Raw genomic sequence first — 21,660 nt, 5'->3', positions numbered from 1 at the left:
CATGGACCTTTACTCAGTTAGACCAAATGATGTGATGCTGTGAGACTCAAGCTCAGAGGGACAGGATTGGAGAAATCTTCCCTCCAGGGATTTAAAGGAATAGTACACCCAAAACATGATTAGCCTTCATTTTCTACTCACCCCCATGCTGAACAACACTCTGGAGTACTTTTTTGATATCTCAAATGCATCTGGAGATCTGGGAGGCTTCTTGCTGTCTGCTGACATTCAAATAATGGAGGTCTATGGCGCCCGAGGCAGAAAGGTCCATAAAAGTCCACAAAAAACGTGTCAATATTCCTCCATACTGCTCGTCCAATGTATTCCAAGTGTCCTGAGTGGGTAGCATCCAGAATTTACTCGAAACAAAGTCATTTAGAATGTTTTTAGAGCATAAACAGTAGTGTATAGGATTTCCTGAAAGCGCATTCACGACGCTACGGAAACCGCGGCAGACCAAACCAGACGAAAGTGCGCATTCAGCGTCTGCTCTGCCGATAATGCAAGCGTAGAAGAAGAAATGTGCTGTTTACCTGTGCAAAGAAAGAAACAACGAAAGAAAAATGTCTGAGGACTTCAGTGTTGAGGAAGAGCATGAGTTCTTTGCCGAGCTGAATGCGCACTTTCATCTGGTTTGGTCTGCCGCGGTTTCCGTAGACTCGTGAACGCGCTTTTAGGAAATCCTATACACTACTGTTTATGCTCTAAAAACATTCTAAATGACTTCGTTTCGAGTAAATTCTGGATGCTACCCACTCAGGACACTTGGAATACATTGGACGAGCAGTATGGAGGAATATTGACACGTTTTTTGTGGACTTTTATGGACCTTTCTGCCTCGGGCGCCATAGACCTTCATTATTTGAATGTCAGCAGACAGCAAGAAGCCTCCCAGATCTCCAGATGCATTTGAGATATCAAAAAAGTACTCCAGAGTGTTGTTCAGCATGGGGGTGAGTAGAAAATGAAGGCTAATCATGTTTTGGGTGTACTATTCCTTTAAGAGGCTGCATTAGATCACTGTGTCTGATTTGCACAATCAACCAGTTATATGAATAAGTGCATAATTTAGACAAAAGAAAAAAGACATCTGAGGTGACTTCCTCTAAACTAGATGGAAAAAAGTTTGACATCTGGAACATTTTGTTAGTTTGAGACAACAAACTTAAATGGTGTATGTGACAAACCAACAAAAAGCAGTTACATAACTTTAAAATCCAAAGGTTGGTATTAACTAATTACATTTAGTCTATTGAACGTAACTTTTAGGGGGGAAAACTCCTTTTTGGGGATAAAATTCTAGATCAGGTTTTACTTTTACTACTATTATTGTGAAAGTATCACAGTAAAGTTCACACCATGTGTGAGATCAGGTGAATTTGGAGTAAAACTGTAGCTGGAATGTCTTGACATGTATTCATCACCTACTATCGGTTTCATACATTTGTGATGAAAACAATTCATTTGGAAAATTGTTATAATGCTCACATTAATTGGTTTCGTTTTGTCTTTTTTATTGTGAAAGACAAGAATTTGCACATACATTTTTGTCTGATTACATCATTTAAAAAATCAACTTAGATGTTAAGTGCCAAGCTTAAAAGCAAGTACGTTTTTACCTTTGGATCAAATTCATTTCAATGTATTTATATATTTTCAAGATATAAAAACAGGGACAACATAGTCAGATTGGTTAAATGGTTTGTCAAGGAAAATCAGTTGATCGGATCCAGTCATCGACTTGCAAGACATGTTTCCCCTGGATAAGCTTGTGGCAACGCTTTCCACTTGCATTTTGACATTGACTCAACAGATGTCCCTCACACAGAGCATGCATGCAGTGACAGTAGGGAGGAAAACTCTCTTTTAACAGAAAGAAAACTTCCAGCAGAACCAGGCTCAGTGTGAGCGGCCATCTGCTGAGGCCCACGGGGGTTCAAGGAGACAGAAGCAGACTTAGAGAAAGAAGTAGAGATACAAAAGGCAACTGTCAACCAGCTCCACAGGCGGCCCCGTCCAGGAAACACACAGCCAGACAGACAAGCTCAGAGCCAGCTCCCATGTCAGAGGATGAAGAGAGCACATCCAGTTAGTCACAGTCAGAGAAACAGGACTACACTGAAAAACAGGCCAAGCTCCAAACTTTTATAAACAAAGGTGTTGATGGCAGCAGCACAGCTGATATTTCTCTCCAGGATGGAGTCACAGCTAAACAGGAACAGACCAGATGAAGCTACTATGAGAAAAAGCAGAGAGAGCAGAACGTTAGAGATTGACCTAATAGATTCTGCAGAGTGGGAGAATAGAGATAGAATGAAGTAGAATGATGAAAAAGGGGTCCCTATGTCCTCCAGCAGTCTAAGCCTATAGCAGCAGAACTATAGAGATAGCTGAGGATAACCTGAGCCACTCTAACTATAAGCTTTATCAAAAAGGAAAGTTTTAAGCCTAGCCTTAAAAGTAGACAGGGTGTCTGCCTCACTGATGAAAACAGAACAAAAACAGTTCCCTTGTTATATTAAGTGAGCCAAAAAGCTTGTTGTGGCATCATAGGCCACTGATCTAGCAGATGAGACTGATTCTATCTGAATCAACTGAAATTGAAATGCCTTCATCACCCTTAAATTTAAACACAAGGTAATCAATCAGTGATTGTTTATGTGTCAGAAATCACCATCATATAAAAATGTAGCATCTTACAGGGGCCAGAACCAGGTCTATAGGGCCCCTGCAGAACCACCCAAACAAAATGGAAGCAAATTATTCACCTTTATTGTGAAATGATTTGTTGGTTGATGGTCTCCATCCATCCAGTCTGGGTTTAGATTATTTTGCAGAGCGATGGTAAAAGCATTTTAATTTTTATTTCTGTGGAAAGCTGCTCTCTTTCATCCACTTTACAATTATTGGTTTCTTTGTGTTTTGTCACTTGTCTTTTTTCTCCTTCTTTCATTTACCGTAAAAAAAAAACACATTATTTACACAATTCAAACATATAAACTATTATTGACGTAAAAAAAAAGTTTTAGGTAAAAATCACTATTAATGCAAAAACAAATTTTAGAAGCTTGTTAGTTGTCCTTCATCTGACACAATATAATGTTGTTTAAACCCCACAGCTGAATCAAATCCTCCAAGTTTTTTGTGTCTCTGTGGAAGTGAAACTCCAGCCTTATTCTGCCTGAAAGAAAAAATGAAGAAAGAAAAATGAGAGAAAGTGGAAAACCATGTCTGGGACACATAAGGCATCACCTTGCGTCATTGTTGAGCTTCTGCTGCTCCACCTCCCTGCGTCACCCAGAGGAGAGAAAGAAAAAAAAACTTTGTCAGCAGGAGACAGAGCTGACAGTCAAAATGCACACTTCACTCAAGCCTAGTCTGGTTCTACAAACTGTCACTTAAACCCAGTAAATACTCCAGGAAAGAGGACATCTTTTTGCTGCTCCATGACAGATTCATAGCTTTTTTTTATCCTTTCTCCTGCGTCTTTTGGCAATGTTTCCCAGCCCCAGTACGTCCACACCCTTCTCTGTCAAGGATATATTAAATTTAGAGCAGAATCCTGACCTGATGGGATCTTCTGTGGACTGCTCCACCTCCTCCTCCTCTTCCTGCATGTTGGCCCGCTTGAAGCAGGAGCCTCTCCGGGACATGTCCACCGCCAGCGCCGCCTCTCTCTTCCAGCAGGACATCCAGGAGTCCGATCCGGCCGGCAGAGGCAACTTTGCGCCTGCCTTTTATGGCAAACCGCTGTCAGGGCTGGAAATGGAGAGGAGTGTGAAATCGGATGGGTTTGGGGAGAAACGAAGAAAAGGTGAGCAGGAAGCTGTGAGCCGTAGGCTATTATTATTTGAACAAGTGGATAAGCGTAAAAAATGTGATATAAGATCAGAGTTTTATTTAATCTAAGGAAAATAATAAAGAAAAAAGTTTTAAGCATCCTAACACATGAAGCTCAGCAGCTTTACGTCAATTTCTCACATATAATACTCGATTTAACTTTAAAAAGCGCATAAAATATTCCTAAGATAATTTATTTTTTTCATCAGACACATTTTTATTCATGTGAAGTAATGATATGCAACTTCAACTTAAAATAACTACCTTTTTAACAAATCCTTCATCATTTAAGATAAAAGAAATAGGCCGATATGGAATTATTTATATTATATTTAAACAAATACATCATTTAAAGATGAAATCTTTCTCTTGGTTCTTAGAACAAAACATTTTATTTTTTAGCACCAACTCTAATGGCAAAGAAAACTTAATGAATCTGAGCTTCTTAGTTGATATTTAATGCTCTAAACTTAATTATCAATGCTCTTTTTTTTGCACCATGTTTTTTTTTTAATTTCTCCTAAAACATCTGATTAAAATGGAAATGGTATACTAAGTCTAAGAAACATTTAGGCCTACTCTTGCAGGTTTTTAAAGTATTTAAGGAAGATTATTCTGGGATAAGAATTTATATATTTTAAGGAGCTTGAAACATGTTTTTATTATTTTGTTTAGTGCGGATTTGATTATTAACATTTCCATCGCCTGCATTAAGGGGGTGTGGTTTTAAAATTAAGTGAATTAATTACCTTTATTTTGGAAATTAAACTACTTTTTTTTTTTTTAGCAATGAAAGTGTCTTAATTTCTGCAGTGAGTTATTATTAATATATATTTAAAAAACCGTTACCGGTATAACAGTTTCTCACTTTATGAAATCATACATGAAGCAATTCAACTTATGACTTATGTTTTATTTTGTATAATTTATTTATGTGCTGCAGAGGATTTCAGCGTCCCTGCGGGGCCCCTGGGGGACTCAAAGTCCGAGGACCTGGAGCGGCCCAAGCCTCGGAGGCGCAGGAAGCCGCGCGTCCTCTTCTCCCAGGCGCAGGTGTATGAGCTGGAGCGCCGCTTCAAGCAGCAGAGGTATCTGTCCGCCCCGGAGAGAGACCACCTGGCCGGGGTGCTCAAACTCACCCCGACCCAGGTCAAGATCTGGTTCCAGAACAGGAGGTACAAATGCAAGCGGCAGAGGCAGGACCAGAGCCTGGAGATGGTGGCCCTGCCGCCGCCCAGGAGGGTGTCTGTTCCGGTGCTGGTGCGGGACGGGAAGCCCTGCCTCGCAGGAGAGGCGGCCTCCTATAATCCGTCCTACAGCGTGGGAGCCATCAACCATTTGGCTTATAACAGCTACCCGGCCTTCAGTAACTACAGTAACTACACGGGCCCCGGCTGCAACACTAACTACGCCTGCGGCTACCCAGCAGGCGCCGCGCAGAGCGCGTCCAGCAGCGGGAACTACATGAACTTTGGGATGGGAGACCTGAACAATGTCCAGAACACATTTCCTCCCAGTAACGGAGTTTCCTCTCTGCACGGCATCAGGACGTGGTAACAAAACCCTGAAATAAAACTCGTTCAGTGTGAGCAGAGCCTGCATGCGGATTTCTAAAGGACTGTTTATAGATTCATACATATTCCCATTTGGCTTGTTTTTCTTTTTCAGCACAAGTTCTTTAAAGCTTTCAATTGTGGCGCACAGTAGAATTTATGTGCAAATAACACTAATTACTAAAAAGAAAAAAGAAAAGGTTGGAATATAAGTTCATAGCCTAGTTTTCGTTTTGAATTTCAAATTTTTCAGAAGTTTCCTCTTTCTTCTAATTTTCTCCCTGTTATCAGTACTAGTAATTTTATAGAAATGTGCCTAAACCTGATGGTTGCTTTCAAATTTTATTTGTATAAAAATATTCTTTAACACAATACAGAATTTTGAAATTATTTGACTTAAATTATTTGTGTTTCACATACATTAAGCGTTCAAAAATAGTTAATTTCTTTAGGAACTGGCAACATATTTGAAATAAATTCACATAATTTAATAAAGGAAAATATTTTATAAAACTGCAAACATTTTATTTCTTTTGGGGAAAAAATAAAATCAGATTTCACTTACAACTCATTTTAATTGGTTAACAAAATTAAGGATGATCTAATAAGGTCATTTTTAACTTAATTGAGTTCTCTTCTAAAATTTGGACAGAAAAAACTTTTAAAGTGCAGCTAGTTACAGTGGTTTATATTATAAATGAATATATTAGATAAAAAAACTTGCTATTTTTGGGTAAGCTTTAAAAAATAAAAGCAAATGTAAAAGTTAAACCTGCTCACAAATTAACTTTAGGCTATCATTGTAATAAATGACATTTGGTAACTGATCGTCATCCTGTTGGAAGTTTCACAGCATAGATCTAAAACAATCAGATTTAAAAGATAATCTAATCCTCTCCTTTGCACTTTTTGGCACAGGAAACATGAACTAAAACCAGAAATTAGGAATAAGTTAAGCTGTTAAACTTGCTTATATAAATCTACCTGAATGAAATGTGTGCAAATAAATGTTTAAAAATAATTTAAAAAAAGTTTATTTTGGATTTAAAACAAAAGCAAGTTGGAAGTGGTGTGTAAAAATGAAATAAAGTCCCCTGCCTGTTAGTGGCACACTGACAGAATGAGCTATAAACCCTCATAATGGAGATTAGCGTGTGTTGAAACCGCTGGCGTGGTTCATGTCAGGTTAAAATGTTCAAGTGGCTGTTAGAAAGCTTCAGTCGTTTTTACTTAAACAAGGTGAAAAGGTTGTTAAAAGTTTATTCGCTTTTTACAACTTTCTGTCAGCCACCTCTGCTGCGTACACAAACGCTTAAAGGCTGCTGGGACAGAGCCATGACCTTGACCTGCAGTAAACCTTTAGAGACTGTTTCTTCATTTAAAAACGCTGCTTTTGCTGGGATTTTATCGTCTCCTGCTAATCTTAAGCTTTTATGTTTCACCTTTTACTTAGAAATTAAAATGAAATGTTTATTTAAAACTTATGACTGTAATCAGTCAAAGTGTAACAATAGCAATGCTTTAAGAATGAAGCTTAAACAGCAACAAATGGACAAAATCATTCCAGCAGTTATACTGGAGATGGTAAAAAAAACCTGCAGAGTTGAATATAACTCTATTTCGGATAATATTTTTCAAAAAAATTATTTTACTAAACATTAGTGTGTAAATTAGGAAGACCTCTCAGAGACCGGTGGGTAATGGACACCATATAGCGGAGGTCTTCAACAGGGGGTCCGTGACCTCTAGGGGGTCCATGGAGGTACTGCATGGGGGTCGCGAAAGTTTGGTCGATAAGACTTTTTTTTTTTACATTCAACCCTGCAATTTTTTTTCCTCTAATTGAATTGTTTTTAAATTCACATTAACATGAATTCATCCAACATATTCTCATTATCAGTTCGTATGAAATCGTACGAAAAGTTATGCACACTATTTCGTACGTTTTGGACGTTTTTCCTCAAAAAACCACATCAGTGCGCATGCGCTGGCAGACAGAAAAAAAAAGCAGATCCGCGGACGGACGTAAAACTGGGAGAAACAGTGCAATCATCACATATTCATGTCTCTAACTACGTTGCTTGCTGTTTTATATCTTAGGGTTAGGGTTAGGGCTAATCGTAATTTATATTCTAGATTCGTGAATGGTAAAAACGTCCAAAACGTACAAAATTACGGTCCATCTTGCCATCAGTTTGGGGGTCCTTGGCCTGGAAAACTTTGAAGACCCCTGCCATATAGAGTAAAAGTTGCTGTCAAATTTTACACTGAATATTAACTCCAACACTAAGATTTACACTCAGTATCGATGTAAATACGCCATTTAGAGTTAAACAGCTTAGCTCTGAACTTTTAACACCCATTTTTTACTGTGCAGAAAGAAAGTACTCACTAAATGTATTTAATCATGTTTTCAAATGTCAAAAATGTCTAAAAAAATGTTTAAGTTTTATCAACAGGATTTTTTGTAACAGTTTGCAAACATTTTATCTGAGTTAGAAAGGATTTGGGCACAGCAAGTTATTACAACAGCAACTGGAGTAAGATTAACACTATTAGAGAGTTAAATTAACACTAATTCAGAGTGGGACCAAATGCACTCAGATTGGTGTTACATTTAACTATTTAATTGTTATTTTTTACACTAAACAATAGACGTACATTTAACAGATAAACACTAAAGTGCATCGTAATCATACTTATTTTACTACAATTTAGTTACATTTTAACAATTGCGATAATTTTTCTCATCTGTGTTTAAAAAAAATAAATAAAAGCTTACGTAAATAGTATAAGACCAATGTTTAGATGGCGACTTAGTGGTTAGAGGTCCCCAAGTAAAACCCTTAACCCTAAAATACTCCCTGAGAGTTTGGCTAAATACAGAGAATAAATGTGTTTAAGTGATGTAATCCTTTTGCCTGACAACCACAGTGCTCTGTTTAAGTTCATAAAGCACCGATTGCCTTGAAACTCACCAATTAGAAACGTTTGACTTTAGAATCGATTAAAAATGTTTTATTAGGTACATTTACATCCGTAAGATTTGCCCAATCCGAACTAAATTTTGGCTGATCGGAAACTCACATCCTCTGTTTACATGGACGCTAAATAAAATGATACAGTCATGATGTTAGTGTACCTGTATGCACGATCAGAATAAATCATTTAAACACGCTCACAACTGTCCATCTTTCTTAACCCTGTAATGCCAAATGTATCATATTTGATACTTACGGTTCCTGAAATGTTTTGCGTCTGACACCTTTTGCATAATTTAATGGTAAAAACTTTGCTCAAAAGGGCAGAAGACTACAAAAAAAATAATCTTGACTTATCGCATAGTAATAAAATATTAATATCAAAAATGTATTTCTGTTTTTTCTTTTTACATATTTTGTTAAAAGGCCAAAAAAAGGACTTCAAACCAAAAAAAGTAATTTTCTATTTTGTTTTTTTCTTGGATCGGGCTTTAAAGGGTTAAAAAAAAACAGATTAAAAACCTTACGCTGACGTTGGACACATGCACGATATTGATGATTGGAAAGAACCTCCTCTCTCCTTCAGAATCAAACTTCTTTCCCATCAGGGTGAACCGGATTAGAATTTTCAGTCTGACATGTTTACATTAAACTTTTCCAATCAGGACTTTACTCTGATTATTGGTGTCCATGGAAACGTAGCTATTTTAGGGATCAGTTCGATAACAATATTTGGAAAACATCGGCTTGCCTCTAAAATCCCTGATATAAGCAGGTCGATAGAAACCTTCCACTTCTGTTTAAAGTTTCAGTAATCTAAAGCTGAAACATAAATGGATCGGTTGCTCTCAGTCAAATCCTTTGATCAGGTATTTTCTAACACTTCTAAATGAGTATAAAAGTAAATATCGTATCAGGTCAATATTGTCATCCATCAATAATCAAATCTTTGATATTGCATCGGAATTGAAAAAACTGTTTTGGGACACATCTGTGTTTTTCTGTGTTGGTTTTACACATACGAGGAATTAGGTTTGGTAAAGAGGTGCTACACTGCAAAAACAAACAATCTAGAAATACGTAAAAATTTCTTAAATTAAGTGTACTTACCCTTAATTTGAGTAGGTAAATATGAGGATTTGCCAATGAAATTAGTATCTTTACTCTCAAAATAAGATAATTAGATAATATGAACTTGAAATAAGATAATGCTATTGTTTTTTCTTATTTTAAGTGTACATTGTCTTGTTCCATTGCCAAAGTATCTCACTTTCGTCCTCAATTGGAGAAAAAATGCACTTACTTTAAGGAAAAATTACTTACTTAGATTTCCATTTTTTGCAGTGTACATGCAGTTATCATAAACAAATATGGGAATAAAATATTTATAAAGGACAAAATCAATTTTTATATAAAGAATATTGTGGCAGCAATCACAAAACAACAATATTATGTAGATTTAATGATGTTTTTAGTATTAACTTTGCAGCTAAACTAGCTGGAAACAAACTTAAAGGTATATAGTCAGGTTATATGCAAAAAGTCCAAAATCCAGTTAAAGGAAAAGTTTGGTCATATTCTGAATTCAAACTTCTGAAAGTTCTTTAAATATGAAATTATAAAACACTGTTCAATTAATGATAAGTGTTTTAATTCAGAGTAATTTTCATGTGAATGTGCTTTACTGGAGGCATCCATGTTTGTCAATGAACACTACTGCCACCTACTGGTTTGTGACGTCACGGTGCGGTATCGGCTGTTGATCAAGTCCCAGTGCTGTATCTGGTGTTTGTCACAACGCGCTATTATCCAAGTCATCTTGAAAACATTCTTCTTCCAAATGTTGGCTACATATTACGGGTTTTTTCTCTGGCCAGAAGTTCGATGGCAAATCCTCCCTCTTCAAGTTGGCGATCCAACGACCAACCCGTCCGTGGAGGATCAGGAATCAGAAAGGTGAAATAACTCGTTTTTTTTTTTTTCACTTTTATGTTCCAGCATCCAGCTGCCATGCACGTGGGCATTGTCAGATTAACTATAGCTCTGGTGAATTTCAATGGTGAAGTCCTCTGGAAATCTGAAAACCAGAGATTGCGCCGAAAATATATATATTTTTTAACTCATTAAGGCTAAAGTCATTAAATCACAACAAACGTATTAGTTTTAGGTATAATAACGATCCATTGATCATTCCTTGCTGACTGAACTTTTCCTTTAACAATGACAGAATAAGGCCAGGCTTCAGGTTGTTGGCAAATTGAACTGAGTAAATTAATCTCTGTAACATGATGCTGTTATGGTAAACATACATGGAACAAAAACAAAGCCTAGAAGGCTAAACTAACACATGACACACATTGCAATAACTGTGCAATAACACTGTATAATAATCCTACAAAAAAAAACTGTATATATCCCACGCATCTTTTTCCTTCCTATTGCAACTTCTTCTTCTCCTCTGACTATTTCAGCTGATTTAACGTTTAAATTTCTCCACTGTGAGATCAATAAAGTCAATCAATCAATATTCAGCCAGAATGAGAACCTACTGTATGAATTTAACATTAATTAATTTTAAAATAATAAGACAGTTACAGTTGACGAGTTCATGTTTTATTCTATAAAACATATACGGAACATTAGTCCTAAAGGTGCCATGCATTAAAGCAGATGCACCATATATGCACTGCAAAAATGATCTAGAAATAAGTTAAAATTTCCTAAATTAAGTGTATTCACCCTTAATTTGAGTAGGTAAATGAGATACTATGAGTATTTTTACTCTTAAAATAAGATAATTAGATAATATGCACTTGGAATAAGACAATGCCATTGTGTTTTCTTATTTTAAGTGTAAATTGTCTTAATTTGTTGGCAGAATGTCTCTTTTACCTCCTCAATTCAAGAACAAATGCACTTATTTTTAGAAAAAAATGACTTATCTAGATTAAAATCTTTTGCAGTGTGGAGACAGGAATCCTGGTTTGATTCCAATTAGTATTTAACAAAAGGCCTCCAGTGCATCCAAATCTAAAAAATATATATATATAACTTCTTTGGTCTTTGATTGTCTTTAACATTATAAAAAATGACCCTATAACTGTATGTTAAACGTAAAGCTGCTGAAGTTTGGGCGCCTCTTGTTAATAACCCTCAGCGCAGCAGCAGCGTGCTCTTCAGGGACCACCGGCCCACTTGTTGATACACAAACCAAAGCACTCGATTAACAATATCTCTGCTCTAAATGCAAGAATAGTGTAATTTGCTTAACAGAGTACCTTGTCTAAGTGTCCAGTTATAGGAACAGTGGAGGAGCTGGCTCAGCCCAACTGCCTCCACTTCAGATGAGAAGGAGATGCTTACACATCTCTCAGATCTCTTCACACACACTCTGTCCGTCATCCTCTTTAAAACAATAGACACAATTCAGCGACACGCCACAAATGTAAAACAGGACGAATCCATGTTTATTGCAAACAGACGGCAGAAAAAAACTGAAAGGATAAACAACAAGGCAATGGAAAGCGGTACAGAGGGTAGCAAGGTCATGTAGCTTCTCCAACCACCTTCTCCTCCGAGGTGCTGAAAAGGCAACGTCAGATAACGGCAGCGCACAAACCTAAAAATATCAACCCTCACTCATTCACCACCCACACGGGAATAAGAGAAGGAGAGGGAGGGGGGTCTCCAGCCATAATCTGCTTTTCCGGGTCTTATCGGAAGAAAGGCAGTGGCTGAATGTGGCTCTATCTCTGCTGGTGTGAACAGCTCGGCTGCAGCGTCGACTCGCTCGCATGAAATCCTGTTTGGGTTGAAGCTTAGAGGAGAAAACGAAGGTAATAACAGCCACCCGTAAAAAAATAAAAATAAAAAGAGCAAAATATCAAGCAGCTATAAATTATATAAAGCATTAATTATAAAAAGTGCTACAGCTGAAGGTTTGTCTCACGCTAAATAAAAACAACTGATAAAATAGCATTCTGATCCACAGAAGGCCCTGGAAGTGCCTCCAAAATAATGTCTAAACGTCATTTACAGGTTGCTTTTTAAAATATGAAACACTTATATTGTTAACTGTTGTTGTTTCAAAACAGTTAGCCAATTAAAAACTGAACAAACTGACAGAAAAATATAATTACAGCATCTTTAAGATTCACCTGCTTTTTAGAAGAAAACGGAACATAAAACATAAACACATTAGAGTCTGATTGGTCCGTAAGTATGGAAGACCAGGAGCGTCACCGGAAAAACAATTATAACTATTTCAATTTTAATATTTAAATCATCGATTTAAAAATCTAATTGGAAAAGGGTCTTAAAATTGTACATTTTAATTAAAAACCACTAAGCATGAATTGTTAAGCTTGCAAATTGTATTTATCAATCCGATATAAATACGACAATTAAAAAAATAAAATACTATTATTTATATATATAAAATTTATGTATATAAAAAATATTCTTTCTAAAAAAAAAAAAATTAAACAAATGTATACAGAAGATTCTTTTTTTACATTTTCTGTCTCACTTTGCAATTTCTTTATTTAACTTTACTTGTTAATAAGCAGTTACATAGCTGTAAACAAGCCGTTATTAAACTGTTATTAAATTGGTTATAAGCTGTAACCAAAATGTTGATAAACTGTAGTTTGGTCACAGAAATATAAAAAAAAAGGGTCAAGTAAATAAAAATAAAAAATAAAACAGAAAAAGGATTTGAAAATGGAAAGTGAATAGGAAAATGTAAAAAGCAAAAATGAAATGTCAGTTAAGGAAAGGTAAATATAATCAGATTCAAATAAAATCTAATTTTAAATATATTTACAGATTGTGGTATTAAATAATGGATTAATAAATACAATTAATTTCCTCTAAATTAATTCATTTAAAATGTACAATTATAAAACTATTTGGATTTCGAGATCTATGATTTGAATATAAAATTCAAAATGGTTGCATTTCTTTTTTAATGACTCTTCTGGTCCTCAATAGCTGAGCCGTTGATTTAAATCTAAGTCAGTTAAAGATATAGAGCTCAATAAATTAAACATTTAGAGGAGCTGCTGACATGCAGGATTATCCTTATATTTAGCAGCATGGAATCTGGACTTTGGAAGGTCCTGTGTGTGGAGCTGATGGCGACCTTCTGGCCTATAAGAAAGGGAAGAGCCTCTTTTTGAGGATGTACAGGACGGTTGCAAAGAACAGAGCCAACGCCAAGAAGATGAGCAGTTTATCGGTGATCTCCCTGCGGTTGTACTTGGTGATGAGTTTCCTTCCCAGCTGAATGGTTCCAGTCATGGCTTTAAACTCCTCGTTTGTCTCTTGGATTGTTCTCGACGACGTTGCTGGAACCGAATAGAAAAACAGGATTTATTCTAAATCTTTTTTTTTTTTTTTTACTGAAAGGACTGCAGGATTATTCATACATTAGTGAAAACCAAACATATCTTATCCTCATGTGCTGCTTCTTGCTTTCAGATGGTTTACATTTGTCTAGCGATGTTATGAGATGAGCCGAGGCTTTCAGGCGTCCGGTAATGGAGGGGGGCGTTTCACCGAGGAGCGTGTCGAGGCGTGATGCGTTTAGGGGAGGGGTAAAAATTGATGACGTCCGAAGCCTCTACTGCGTTACCACGTGACCGCTTTAGGAAGTGGTTCAGACCGCACGAGAACCTTGACAGGCATTTAAACAAACTCACATCTAAGTCTAGATGTTGGAGTTTGTAGTAGAGTTTGGATAGATTTTAAGAATAGATTGGTTGGAAAAAAAAGCAAATCTAGTTGGTTAAAACTATTTTGGTTAGATTAGACAGATTTTATTTGTCATTTTGATTACACAAGTGTAAAACAAAAAGAAACTTTGTTTGGAACGGCTCTGTGGAAAATTTCATCGTTTTTAAAAGTGCAGCCTTGAAAAATACTAAAAATGACTGTAAATTTACAATTCTAACATTTATATATATATATATATATATATATATATATACTGTATTTTCACGACCATAAGGCGCACCGTACTAAAAGGCGCAGTCTCAGTTATGTGTGCCATTACTGTATTTAACACACACACAAGGCGCACCGGATTATAGGGCGCGGGTTTTATATACCGGTAAATGTCCTCTACTACGTTTAAATACCTCTACTGCATATTTAAAAATAGAGCGGGAGCATAACGGAGTATGTTTGTGCTTTATTCATGTATTTATTACAAAGTATTAATCAAACCCATCGAAGTCCTCATCCTCTGTTTCTGAATTAAACAGCTGCGCTAAATCAGACATGCCGATTTCCCCTTTTTCGCTGTCAGAGTCACTTTCCGTGCCGCGCGGCTCCTCGGAAATGATGCCGGCTTTTGCAAAAGCTCGAACAACAGAGCCGGCAGACACGTTAGTCCAAGCATCTACAATCCATCCGCTAACTGTGGCGTAACTTGCCCGGCGCTGCCTCCCACTTTTCGTGAAACTGTGGTCTCCGTCGGTCATCCATCGCTCCCACGCCGCTCGCAGCCTTACTTTGAACGGCCGCTTCACACCGATGTCGAGTGGTTGAAGTTCCTTTGTCAGACCCCCCGGGATAACGGCGAGCACAGCGTTCATTTGTTTCCCCATGTTTTTCACATCGGCTGTGAGATGGGCACGCATGGAGTCACAGATTAACAGCGATGGTGATGCGTGGAAAAAACCACCTGGTCTCCTTACATTCACCTCCATCAGCCATGCTTTCATCATCTCCTCATCCATCCAGCCCTTTTCGTTTGCCTTAATAACGACTCCAGCTGGAAAAGTCTCTTTAGGCAAAGTCTTTCTCTTAAAAATCACCATAGGCAGAGGTTTCTGTCCATTTGCATTCTGATGGCGGTCTCAACAACGTCTTGTTGCCTTATAGTCACGAAAATACGATATATATATATATATATAATGATAAAATATAATAAAATACAAATACAATAGCCCATTTTACAAAACATTCAGCAGTCTAATGGCCCATATATATATGATATGGCTAAATCCTTCATCATCTCTACCGTCGACAGGCTGCAGCCATTTTCCGAATTCCTCATTTTCCAGCCACTTCTTGTTAAAATTCGCATTTTCCACATTCTCTAGCTTTTTCTCCGCCTCAAGCTTTTTCGCCGAACATACGGCTTTACGATCAACCCGAAGCAGTTCCGCACAAATATATGGCGATATAATATATCTGACGAAATTGTTTTTATAAACTTTTTTTTTTTTAAATAAAGCAGTTTAAATGCCAAAATAATCACATTTAATGAATTTTAATGCCAATCAAGGCCTTAATTTAAAAAATAATAATTTAATGACTTTTAACCAGCAGAAACCCTGAAATATAGATTGAGAAAAACACAGCAAAATTAGATTGGTTGGTTTAGCCAAAAGATTGGTTGAACACATAACGTCCAACCCGATCAAAACCAAAAACTGTCCGAACTCTTTATTATTCTTTTTTGAACATATTGTTACAGGTTTTCCTGATTTAGTTTAATTTATGGACTTACTTATTTTTATTTATTTTATCTTTTTTTCTTTCTGTCTTGTGTGGGGTTTTTTGTTGCTGTCGTTGTAGCGGTTTGTTTGTTCACCTTGTTAAGTTTATTATAAGAAGCTTTTATGCTTTTGTACAAAGCTTTTCCTGTATAAGTTGAAAACGGTAATAAAGATATGTTTAAAAAAACCGGACAAAACTATAATGTTTGAATAAAAATGACAAACAGCTTTCATTTGCTCCTCATTGCCCAATTTGCACAAAAACTTTCACTGTCTGCTTGAGCAAAAAAACAGTGTACCTGATTGTTCTTTTCATTTTAAGATTTTAAAAAATTACAAAATTTTTATTATACACGCCAATCATTAACAATTTAAAAGGAAATTAAATGAGAAAAAAAAAACAATTGCAAAAAATCAGATTATATTACTAACTGTAGTTCTGCACTCCACCAGTAGGTGGCGACATGTTCACATGAAGCTTCATGAACTGAGGAAATCATTGAGGCTTCATCTCACCATTATGGAAGCAAATCGTTACCATATTTCAAATGAAAAAACATTTTCAGAAACGCTTTTTCATTTTAATTAAGTAGAAGGATGAGCAGTCTTGAAGAAGAAAATTAAAACGCAAATAGGATGATTGATTACTAATTTTATTTATGATTAAAGTAATGGGGCCACATTCTTAAGATGAAAAAGCTTTTTCATTTGAAATATGGTAACAATTTGCTTCCATACACCACCACTACATTTGTCCTTTCAATCACTGACCTAGTGTCGTTATGGTTTCTTCACTCTGCTGGACCTGCTGCGCCATCATCCGGCTGATGCTCATCAGATTCTCTGTGATGTCGCTGGCGTTTTGGGCGAGGCCCTCTTTGGTCGTCTTCCTGACAGGTAAATCAAAAACAGCTCTTTAACCAAACTGAAATAAATCTTAAGGGTACTGGGATGTTTAAAGGGTTCTAATACCTCTGTCTCACAGCGCCATCAGCCCCGTTAAGCAGCGCCTGCTTCTCTATTTTGTCAATGGACAGTTTGCTGGCCAGGTTGGCTTTCCTCCAGGCCGTCTGGTTGCTGCAAACATAAGAATGTGTTCATGGAGGAGAAACAAACATGGCTAACGGTCAGTGATGGGAGTAACGGCGTTGAAAGTAACAGCGTTACTAACGCCGCTACCTTTTTTTAGTAACGAGTAATCAAAATTATTACTCTTACTGTAACTATAACGCAATTACAATTGCCGACACCCCCTTCACTGCACGTTACTCAGGTCGCACAATTAACCTTTTTTCATGATAGGACTCGTGCGCGCGTCATGAGAGAGGGGAGGATGGAGAGTGAGGAGGACTCCAGCGGCAAAACAGCGCCTTCCAGATGGAAATACTGGTGTTACGTCGAGCTGCGTTTCCACATCAGCTACGGTTTCCCCTGCATCTCCGCACAGCGCGGCGACACGATTCACCGCGCAAGCGTCAGGAAACGCGCATGCTGGCTAAAGGCGCATAACAGCCGCCCTGTGCCACAGGGGAACTATGGAGAGCGTGAACGATCATTAGCCTATATGGAGAAAGGGAGAAAGATGGATGGATGGATATAGCTACATCTTGCAGTATCTATAACAACAAGGGATGCACGATATTGGGATTTTGGCCGATATCCGATATGCCGATATTTTAAAACTCATGTAGCCGATAACCGATATCGATACTGATGTTAAAACTGGACAAAAATAAGTAGTCATTGAAAATAGCAGTTTTGTTATCCATTTCTGACACTTTAAAAAAATAATATACTCAAATATATTTTCATATGCTGATATCAAATTGATTTTTAAAAACGCGGTATCGATCTATTTTACTTTCAGAATCTCGTGAAATTTCATCGTTCTGTTACAAACTCTCGTGATATTTTGCTAATTCTTGTGAGATTTTGTTAGTAAAATAGATCGATACCGCGTCAATATATCAACATATAAAAATATGGCAACATTTCGTGAATTTTCGGGGGATTTCGTAGCATAACGATGACATATAGCAATATTTCATTAGTAAAAGAGATTGATATGGTGTTTTTAAATGGCAATATATCAGCATATGAAGATATTGGGATATTTTAATGTATCAATATTTTTTCCCTCGTCTTTAGAAGCTTTTAAGTCTGTAAAAAAGAAGTTTTTGAGGAAGAAGAAGAAGTAGTTTTTTTTTTTTTTTTAGACTTTAGAAACTCAGAAGCTGATCAAATATCAGGTTAAATATCTGTGGGGTAGCCGATGTCCGATATTCAGTTTTAAGGCCGATACCGATAGGGGGCCGATTATATCGTGCATCCCTAGTAACAACCCAAACACAGGATTTCAGAATTAGACATCCCCAGTTATTAATTTCATACACTAGCAAAAGTAACGCAATAGTTACTTTTACTAGTAACTAGTTACTTTTATTTTGGAGTAACTCAGTTACTAACTCAGTTATTTTTCAGGAGAAGTAACTAGTAACTATAACTAATTACTTTTTCAAAGTAACGCGCCCAACATGGCTAACGGTGTCGTCATATATATGAAACGGCTGATTATCTGAAAGAGATCACCTCAGCATCTGCTTTCTGTGTCCGTCGACTCGGCCAAGCAGGGCCTGTTTGTCCGACTCTCTGTCTTGCTCCATTGCAATGCGCTCAAAGTCCTGTTAAAACAGCAAAGCAACTTTTTATTGAAACATTGTTCTCAAAGGATCTGATGGATCACTTTGTTCCTAATTAATAACAAAAATAAAACAACTCTCACCTCAATCCTTAACCTGAGGTTTTGAAAGTGTTTTTTCACATCTGCGTTTATTTCCTCCAGCTCGCTCTGAGGGCCGTCGCACTCTGTGATGTCCTGTGGAGAGAAGATGGATGATGCTGCAAACATCCAGCAATACATCAATGTTTGGTTTTAAGAATTTCACGTGACGCTCTTCCCCAACGTAAACACACCGTCTGGGACACGGCGCCCTCGCTTTGGGTCGGAAAAAACCCCCAAAGGAACCAAACCCACTGAAAAGTCGTTTCCTTATTTATGTAGTGTTAAGTTCAAGAATTTTACTAAATAATATCAAAAATTAAAGAAGCTGCATTTAAATGTTAAACATAATAAAGTTAGACATACTCTTTAAATATGCCGTATTTATACCCCCAGATGCAGGGAGGAAAGGATTTCTAAATAAATGTCATTTGACACAAAATAAATTGAAGTACGAGTTAAAAATGTCAGCATATTTAAAGCGTAAGATCTAATTGAACATGACATCATGATGATTGTGATTTGATATATTGAAAAACTGTAATTCTCATTAATTCTATTTAAATTTGCACATTTTTTTGTCCTTTTTTTACCTCTGAATTCAAATGTTTTCTATAAATATATAAGAGATATTTCTACAGCGGGAGCTGAACAAGTCTTGGGGAAAAGGGAGGAGACGGGATGTTTGTAAGCAAACAAATAAATAAAGCAGACCTAGAAAATATTTGCTTTTTGTTTAAATCTAAAAAACGCAAAAAGAAAGATGGATGATTACTTTTTTTTTTTTTTTATAAATAAAATAAAAAAAATAAATAAATAAAAAAAGGATGATTACTTTTAACATTTTTTAGAGTAAAGGGTTTGTATTTTTTCCCATAGGGTCAACATTATATATTTAAAATGTAAGGAAAAAATTTGTAGAGCTACAAATTAATCCATCATTACCTCAATTTTGTACACGCAGTAGCATAGTTAATCAAAATTAAGAAAACTATTAATCATAAAACTCCTCTACTTTTATTTGAATGTTTTCATTACTCACTAAATGCAACTTTAATCAAATTATTACTGTAAGTGTTACATGTTAATGCAGCCATTCTTAAAATGGGGTCCTGAGATGATTACAAGGGTGTCGACAAATCATTTTGGAGAAATATAATGTGCAAAATGAACTCAGCATCTGAGGGGATATTAGAGGGACGGCAAGCTGTTGGTCTCAAACAGGTATTTTATTGCTCGATACCAGGGATAATATAGATCATATCATTAACAGATTGAGTAGAGCCCTTTATTATTTTGTAACAGTAACTTTGCTGGTGATGACACTGGCTGCACCTATCATCATCAAATGTGACTTACCGTAAATCCTCTAATATTGGCCTGTATTCCATTAGCGGCCGGGACTCTAACAATGGCCGGTCTCGTTGTCGGCGGAGGTAAATAAGGGCCGGACTCGTATACAGGCCGGGGCTATAATTAGAAACCAACGATGTTCCTGGGCAGTCCTCAACAACTTGTGATAGTAACATACAAGTACCACAGGGGGGCAATGTTTGCTAACGAATCCAAGCCATTAGCATGGGAAGTCCCATCCTTACACAGAGATCGTAGTGACCTTACACAATCATTCTGATCTGAAAGACAAATGTGATTACGGGTGGGTCAGGTTGTAACCAGGCAGCATTAAAATGACTTTCGTTGAATTTCGTTGGCCTTCGTTGTTCTGAATTTCCCTTGAAATATACGATACTGGTAGCCTACTTCCTCTTAGCCTGCCTCAATTAAAATTTTGCTGTGATGGCAGAACAGTTTCCATTAATTTTTTAAAAAACTTTGTTTCGCGAGTCAGTTTGGCCAAGATTCCATTCTGTGTCTTTTTTTTTTTTTTTCCCGTATTGACGTGCAGAAAAATTGCAGCTGCTGAAAGATGTCTGAATAATGTTCTGTATACCGTTATGGTAACTGTACTTTTTCAATAAATGAACCTAATATTTTAAAGGTTCAAAGAGACACAAAATCTAGTTTTTATTCATTCCACTGGTAGTCTGTTTTGCTCAAATAGAAATAGAGGCCTGCCTCTAATTCTGGCCTCCTTCCAATAATGGCCTAGACCAAGATGTATCCGAGTGAAATAAAGGCCCCGTACTATATTAGAGGATTTACGGTATGTGGTCACTCAACACCATCACTTTTATGACTAATTAATATTTTGTTTAATATTACAGAGGTATAGTGATTTTAATGAACAACAGCAACATCAAATTTGAATTGAACTAAATGATGTAGATATTTCACTATTTCGTCGACATAAAAATATTGACCTGTTTTTTGTTTGTTTTTTAATTTGACCCCATGATAACCCACTGGCCGTACTTGTCTAGAACCGCCCCTGAAGGGGAGCCATATTAGAACTCTCAATCTTCTCGCTTTCTACGTAGGAAATCATGAAGAATCGAACTTTCTCACTTAAATGTTTCCCCTTTATTAGATACATCTCAGTGTTTCTTTCAGCGGTGTCTGTGCTGCCAACTGAAGCTTGATTTAATGAAAAGATAATGAACTAGCGGGTTACAATGTGTTTTTTTTTTTTTTTGCTCTTTTCAATCTCAAAATTAAAGCACAATTAGTAGGAAACCTTACAAACTTTAATAACTCCCAATCTTTCCCAGAACGCACCTCTCTGCTGTTCAGATCATAGCCTACCTGCCGCCGCTCTGATGTAGCATGGAAGCTAACAGCAGAGTCACTGCAAGGATTTTTTTTAAAAAAGCCCTAAATGGTCTTACCAGGGAAACATTCGCACCTGGATGAGAGCCTTGATTTCCAGATCATATTTGAGTATTTCTTGCTCACACACTCGGACGTGGACATCTGGAGACGCCATATTGCTGACGTAGCCGGCTAAAACTACGGCAACAGGAAGGGAACCTTCTCATCCGGATAAATACCGAACACTACTTAAAGGGACCACAAAAAGCTCTATATTTATATATTTTTAA

The 21,660-nt window shown here is 36.8% G+C and overlaps 2 protein-coding genes across 2 annotated transcripts; one reads left to right on the top strand and one right to left on the bottom strand.

Annotated features, from left to right (window-relative positions):
- The first annotated feature begins 3,349 nt into the window (after positions 1 to 3,349).
- On the top strand, positions 3,350 to 5,526 carry nkx2.5 (NK2 homeobox 5). Its single transcript, XM_038270148.1, has 2 exons — positions 3,350 to 3,814; positions 4,784 to 5,526. Exons 1-2 carry the CDS (start codon positions 3,496 to 3,498, stop codon positions 5,395 to 5,397), a joined length of 933 nt encoding a protein of 310 aa, XP_038126076.1. The 5' UTR covers positions 3,350 to 3,495; the 3' UTR covers positions 5,398 to 5,526.
- Positions 5,527 to 13,288: 7,762 nt separating this feature from the next.
- Positions 13,289 to 21,587, bottom strand: LOC119773238 (vesicle transport protein SEC20-like). Its single transcript, XM_038270146.1, has 6 exons — positions 21,465 to 21,587; positions 18,665 to 18,757; positions 18,472 to 18,563; positions 16,855 to 16,959; positions 16,654 to 16,772; positions 13,289 to 13,722 (listed from the first exon to the last, which is right to left on the bottom strand). The coding sequence occupies exons 1-6, from the start codon at positions 21,543 to 21,545 to the stop codon at positions 13,526 to 13,528; spliced, it is 687 nt and encodes a 228-aa protein (XP_038126074.1). The 5' UTR covers positions 21,546 to 21,587; the 3' UTR covers positions 13,289 to 13,525.
- Positions 21,588 to 21,660: the final 73 nt, after the last annotated feature.

This window comes from Cyprinodon tularosa, unplaced genomic scaffold (genome assembly GCF_016077235.1).
Source record: "Cyprinodon tularosa strain WSP-4 unplaced genomic scaffold, ASM1607723v1 ctg751, whole genome shotgun sequence".
In the NCBI taxonomy this organism is placed as follows: Eukaryota; Metazoa; Chordata; class Actinopteri; order Cyprinodontiformes; family Cyprinodontidae; genus Cyprinodon; species Cyprinodon tularosa.
The sequence above is the reverse complement of the archived record's forward strand: the minus strand, read 5'-3'. Positions and strand labels throughout refer to the sequence as shown.